At 33.8% G+C, this 6,304-nt stretch overlaps 1 protein-coding gene across 1 annotated transcript; it reads left to right on the top strand.

The window, feature by feature from the left end:
* Positions 1–1,151: 1,151 nt before the first annotated feature.
* On the top strand, positions 1,152–6,035 carry LOC123200920. Its single transcript, XM_044616304.1, has 9 exons — positions 1,152–1,312; positions 1,414–1,464; positions 2,838–2,859; positions 3,200–3,314; positions 3,550–3,582; positions 4,302–4,427; positions 4,707–4,813; positions 4,902–4,973; positions 5,297–6,035. The coding sequence occupies exons 1-9, from the start codon at positions 1,178–1,180 to the stop codon at positions 5,692–5,694; spliced, it is 1,059 nt and encodes a 352-aa protein (XP_044472239.1). The 5' UTR covers positions 1,152–1,177; the 3' UTR covers positions 5,695–6,035.
* The last annotated feature ends 269 nt before the right edge of the window (positions 6,036–6,304 follow it).

The raw sequence follows: 6,304 nt of genomic DNA, 5'->3' as shown, positions 1-6,304 counted from the left end.
TTGAAATCCTAAGGGGAAAAATTACAGTTTTTCAAAGTTATATTATAGGGAAAAATTGTTAGTTTTTTAAACTAAATAGAGAAAATAATATAAATTTTTAAGATTTTAAAATTCAGTAGTAAAATAACTATTTTACTCTTATCTCTAATAAAAATTAGTTTATAGATGAATATTTGAGATTTTGAACTATTATAAATATGTTTTTAAGATTTAATTAAAACTTGGGTGAAAAATACTCGTTTGCCCTTTGTAGCTTCCATTCGTTACTACAGGAGAATTATGGTTAAAGTGAGACTTGGATTGGATACCTCATAAAATAACAAGATCGTCGGCGATGTCTCATTATTTGTAGTCAAAAATATCTGCTGGAGATACCAAGCACTAAAAATTGCCGGCAGGTTCGGTCAAAATATTACATAAGTAGATGAAACTTTCTAATTACTTGGCATCACAGGCAATAAATTATTTGTACGACGTCCTCGTCATATATTGAATTGTAAAGAATATCCATATTTATCCTGGAATAAGACCCATAAAGTTTGGTTGCTCGGGTTATGTCATGCTTACATGTAATTAGTAGCGCAAATCCATTATATTGAATTATGTAGTGTTTAACACAAGATTAATTTAATTATATAAATATAAAGGGAACTTAAGTTCAAACTTATCGAATTGGTTGGATCTCGGCTTAACTTCAAGTTTGGAACAAAGATAGTTAGTCCAAGTTCAATTTAACATATTATATTTTAATTTTTTGAGAGATTACATAAAAATCCCTATTTGATTTTAATGGTGTTAATGTATTTTATTAACTAATCAAAAATAAATCATTAAACACGACACGATAATGGATTATATCAACCAATTCCAATGCAGCTCGTGTTTATTGGATCTTTGGTCACTCTGCTAATGTAACAAGGTTTGAAGCACTATTCAAAACCCTTTAAATCATGTTTTAATTGGTTCTTCCGCTAAATTATATTTTTTTATTTTTAATTATTTATTATATTTTAATCAATCGTATTGGATCATCACGGAGGACTTGTCCCGCGGATCTTGTCAAAAATGGGGCCCCGGCCCTGCCACGTCTACAAACCGGGATTAAAGTCAAAGTTTGACTTTGCTCGTTAGAAATTCTATTGGCGCGCTAGTGTTAGAAGATAAATAAATAAAGGGAATGCTAAGCGTTTTCGCCCACGTGCAGCCTCTCAACTTTCTCTCAGCTTCTCGTCTCTCCGCTTCCGTCAGAACCTCAGCCTCCACCTCGTCCATGTCATCTTCCGTCGTCCGGATAGCCGTCGTTGGAGACGTCGTGAGTTTCTCTCTTTTGAAGTTTATAATTTTCATTTATTTCTTTTTTCAATATAGTTTTTTAGTTTTTTTTTAAATATAATTTGTCTGGTCTTGGTAAAGCATGATTTTTGGGATCTAGAAGAAGACGCTAAAGCACTCCGATTTCTGAAGGTAATTTCTGTTACTTTCAATTATATTTATCACTTTTTATTTGACTAATAAATGGATTATTACTAACTGTGTGAGTTTCGTTTTCAGTAATTCCTAATATTACGATTGCCAGTATTAGTTCTTTCCTATATCAATACTGATAATTTGATTGTGAAATGCTATTGTGAAAAATAATTCACTAATTCCTTTATATAGGATAAGGATGTATGGTTACATGTAATTACAAAACATTATGTTCCCGGTACAGTGAGGAATCTAGAGATTTTATTTCTATTAGAACTCTATGAAAATAAGATAATTACATCTATTACATGATTTCGATTTTTCAGTAAGTGATGTCTTTACTGTGTAGACACATGATAGAATGAGAACATAATCTTGTAGATCCTGAGGAGTTAAATTGCCAAGTTGTGTCCTCTTTCCTGTCTCTGGATGGAGAGACTTTTATTTGCACTTTGTAATGATTTGCGGATAGGAGACACATCTGGTCGCCGACCGGGTAGCTTGTTGTTGGCTAGTGGCTAGTCACCTCTTAAGTGTCGTTTCCGTGAGTTTGGTCAATAAGAAGTTTACTACAATCTGTGAGTTTACTACATAACACATGCCATTGCATTTCTAGGCTAGCTTGAGTGGGAGCATCAGATATGTTGTTGTAGTTGATGATTTTAAGAAAAAAAAATTACATGTATGTTAACAAGTGCCAGAATATCCTATTACAGACTGGTGGGGTAACTACAAGGAACTGTGTAGTAATTTGGGTACTTATAAATGCTTTTGAACACAAACAAAGGGTACAGTGGTGCAAGTAAATGTAGTTGATTGGAAAGTTTTTACAAGTGTGTTTATATGTACAATCCTGAATATGAAAAGAGGCTGAGATTTTAAAATAAAAGAAAGCGGTTTCTTGTTTTCAGACAGATTGTATTTAGAAATTCATGGGGTATAGTTTTAAGAGGCTAACACCAAGCATGTATAATTTACTTAAGTTCAAAATAATACTTGAAATTCACACTAATTGTTCTTTCAGTAATAAAAATGTTGAAATTTTAATAATTTTTGTAGGATAATTTTCTGTTTTCTTAACAATTCAGAAGAATTGTTTGTGCAATAGTCTATACCTCAATGAACCACCAAAATTTGTTGCCCACCAAAATTGCCGGAAAACTTTTATCTACATATATTAGAGTTGTCATATGAGCAGACTAATCAAATGGAAACATGCACTTGTTTCCAGTTGGAGAATTAATCGACATGTGATGTTCATTATGCCTATTTTTTCTTCTCCTTTAAGGTTTAAATTAACTATTTCATGATAAGTTTTCATATAGGTCTGTTCTACCTATCTAATTTTTTTTTTTTATTTCAAAGTGCAGCCAGACTTGGTGCTATTTACAGGCAGGTTTTCTTCTCCATTGTTGTTTATATGCCCACTGGGTGGCCTTGGTTAAGTTTATTTTCTGGCACCATCTGTTTTCTTCCTCCTATTCTGAACCTTTTGGTTAGGTGGCAAGGTCACCTATATGGGAACCGAGTCCATATCGACGCTACTTTTGTTAAACGCCTTGTACGCCTAATAACCTACTTGAAACATGATTATTTAAAAGAAACAGACTGACCTTGGTGCACTGCCCATAATTTGGTCTTGTTATAGATATGATAGCATTTGGCCTTTTTTTCGCTGTTTTAATGTAGCCCAATTTGTTCATTTTTCTCCCTCCTTTCTGGGCTCTTATAGGTGATTTTGGTAATGAGAATGTTGAAGGAGTTAAAAGTGTTGGAGATCTTGAATTTCCTAAAGCAGTTATCTTGGGAAATCATGATGCTTGGAGAACTCAGGAGTTTTCTGGAGGGTTAGTTCAAATATTTTGGTCCATGTTTAGTGTTTTTTTTTGTATTTCTCATATTAATTTGTTTCAGTTACCAATAAATATGCCATCTTGTAAATTCCATTTCTTCTTAAACTTCTTGCGATTGTACATTTATAATTGGCTTTCTTTTCTGGACTTTTGTTCAGTTTAGAAACTAACTGCATGAGAAATTGTTTGGGGAACTATCATCTAAAATATATTTTTAATTAAATGTCAGGAACAAAAATCGTGTTCTACTTCAGCTAGAGTGGTAAGCTTATTTATATCTTTGAATGCAATGTTTTGGTTTCTTTTTTTCACATTGTTCTGATATTTCTACCTACTTTTGTTTGTTGTTTCACATTTTTTGTTTTTGTTCCATTCAACTGTTTCTTTCTCACATTTGTGAGACGGAAGTTATGCACTAGTACACTTTCAATTTGTGTATATCTTGAAAAAGTTGGATTCTAAATTTTATGTTCTTATTTTGCGAGATATATCAGTTAATGGATGTAGGACTGGCTAATACAAATTGTTTTTGATAATGATGATGAAGCCAAAACATGAAGATAGAGGAAACAAGATGAGAATATTGAGAAAATATCAAGTTCTGTTAATTAATTAGTTAGAAATTTAACATTACAATAATGTAAAGTATAATATACCCTTTAAGACCACCACCTAAAACAGTCTCCCTTCCTATTACTGAATTAGTTATGTCACTATCTTAGAAAGGTTGGCAGCATATCATCAGCATGTATAGGTTTAATAAGAAACTAAAGAAAATGTATTAGTAATGATTCAAAGTGGAAAAGATTGTATAGAGGGGCATTCATGCTACACAAAGGGAACCCCAATCATTTGTCTATCACTCAATATATATAACTGCTGTTAGTTTTCTATGATCTTTAGCACATTAAACATCATGTATAACTGTTAAAATTTTCAAGCAATTCAGTTGGTAATAACAACACTTTTGGCAACAAATAGTCTTGGTCAGGAGCATGTAGCTTATCGACGTCTAGATTTTCCTATTTTGAAACTCAGTGTTGTTGGCGGACGGCCATTTTCCCATGGTGGCAAGCGAATATTTCGTAAGGGGCTTCTGTCTGAGAGGTTAGTGGTGCAGTACAGTATTTTTTTACTCAATCTGTCCATTCTTTTTTCTTTATTTTTTGTCAACTCATTAGCACTTTTTCCCATTGACTTAGAGAACAAACTTCCATATATTGACCCCATTGTTGATTTCCTTTGAAGTAAATTCAACAACACACATCTTGTCTCCTAATTGTTACATTTTTTTCAATCCTTTTTTTTTCTTGGCATCAATGATGTAGTCTTCTTGTTATTTTAGTGATTCTGACCCTCTTTGCAACTTTTCATATTGGAATTCAGATATGGAGTTAAAGACATGGATGGAAGTGCCAACAAAATATACAAGGCCGCATCAGGTGTGCCAGGAGATCATTTGGTTATAATTCTTGCACATAATGGACCCACCGGTAAATCATCCAGCCAAAGTTGCTTTTGATTTAACTGTTCTGTTCAAGGCAAATTAAACAAGTTCAATTGAAATACTCGAGTCTGCAGGTCTTGGTTCTGAACCAAATGACATCTGTGGAAATGATTTTGAAGCTGAATCTGGTGACCATGGTGATTTAGGTAATTTTCTTAGGGTTTCTATTGGGTAGGTTTTCTCAGTTTTATTGAGTCACCAAATAGTGTACCATTTCAAGGCCATTAACAGGTGATTTTCTTACGGGAAAACTGGACTATTTAACTAATCATAATGTCCCACTGTTATTGTGAAACAATATCATTATTTTTTTTTAGCATCTTGTGATTGGTACTTAATAAACCTGATTACCCCAAAATTGTGGAGAACACAAATGGTCCTATAGCATGCATTTTGTTTTACTCATCTATTTAATGATGTCATCATATATCTCACCCTACCATCTTAACCAGAGGATCTTCTACTACAGATCTAGCACAAGCCATTGCCCTTTTAAAAGAGACAACCAAAATCTGTATTCCCCTGGTCGTGTTTGGTCACATGCACAAACAATTGCACGGTGGAAAAGGTCTGCGAAAAATGATTGCGTTTGGTGCTGACAATACCATATACCTGAATGGGGCCATTGTTCCAAGAGTTAAAATACTAACTGATGATCAAGGAACTGTAAACAGAAGCTTCATGAATAACGAAACCTCAGTTGCCACATCAGACTCCAGTGGTACAATGCGAGCCTTCACTTTAGTGGAAATTAGAGATGGAGTAGTACATAAAATCACAGAAACATGGGTTGCTGTTGTTGGAGATATGGCAACATTACAAGAAGAGAATATATTGTTTAAACATGGAAATCAGGTTCTTCCATGACTGGGTTTTCATTTCAGTCACTAAGCATCTATTGCCGCTGTAATGTGCTTTCAATGCATACAACTGTTCTTGAGTTGGGTTTAGAATGTCATGAGACAGTTCAGTTCCTATCTAATGTTGGGCCAATTTATGGTGTAACAGTTATACTAGTAGCAGTACCAGGCAGCTAGTTTGTATGGAAGAACTGCTGCGCTGCAGGAAATCCTTAAAAGACATGCTTTAAGTACCAACTTAGCTTACCACTTTTTCATTGTTTCGATGTTTGTAACTGTCTGGGTAAAGCACTCCTAACACTGGCCAAATTGTATAAAGTTTCTCCATTGCAGTGGCTTACAATTGAATCAAGTTTGACCAAGAATTGTCATCATTAACAACAAGATCCTACGCTACCAAAAAAATCCAGAATACCACAAAGGTACCACATATGAATCATTTCTTTCTTTCTTATCTTTACAGTCAATATAATTTGTGTTTATGAAACTAAATATCCATGTCAAATTTATACATTGGCTTGTGGTACTATCAACGCGACAACTGGATGATTCTATAGACTAACCAATAAAGAAAGCTTTAAGTTTGTCTGTGATACTGCTGACATGGTAGTGCATTG

The sequence above is a fragment of the Mangifera indica genome, chromosome 17 (genome assembly GCF_011075055.1).
Source record: "Mangifera indica cultivar Alphonso chromosome 17, CATAS_Mindica_2.1, whole genome shotgun sequence".
Lineage (NCBI taxonomy): Eukaryota > Viridiplantae > Streptophyta > Magnoliopsida > Sapindales > Anacardiaceae > Mangifera > Mangifera indica.
The sequence above is the reverse complement of the archived record's forward strand: the minus strand, read 5'-3'. Positions and strand labels throughout refer to the sequence as shown.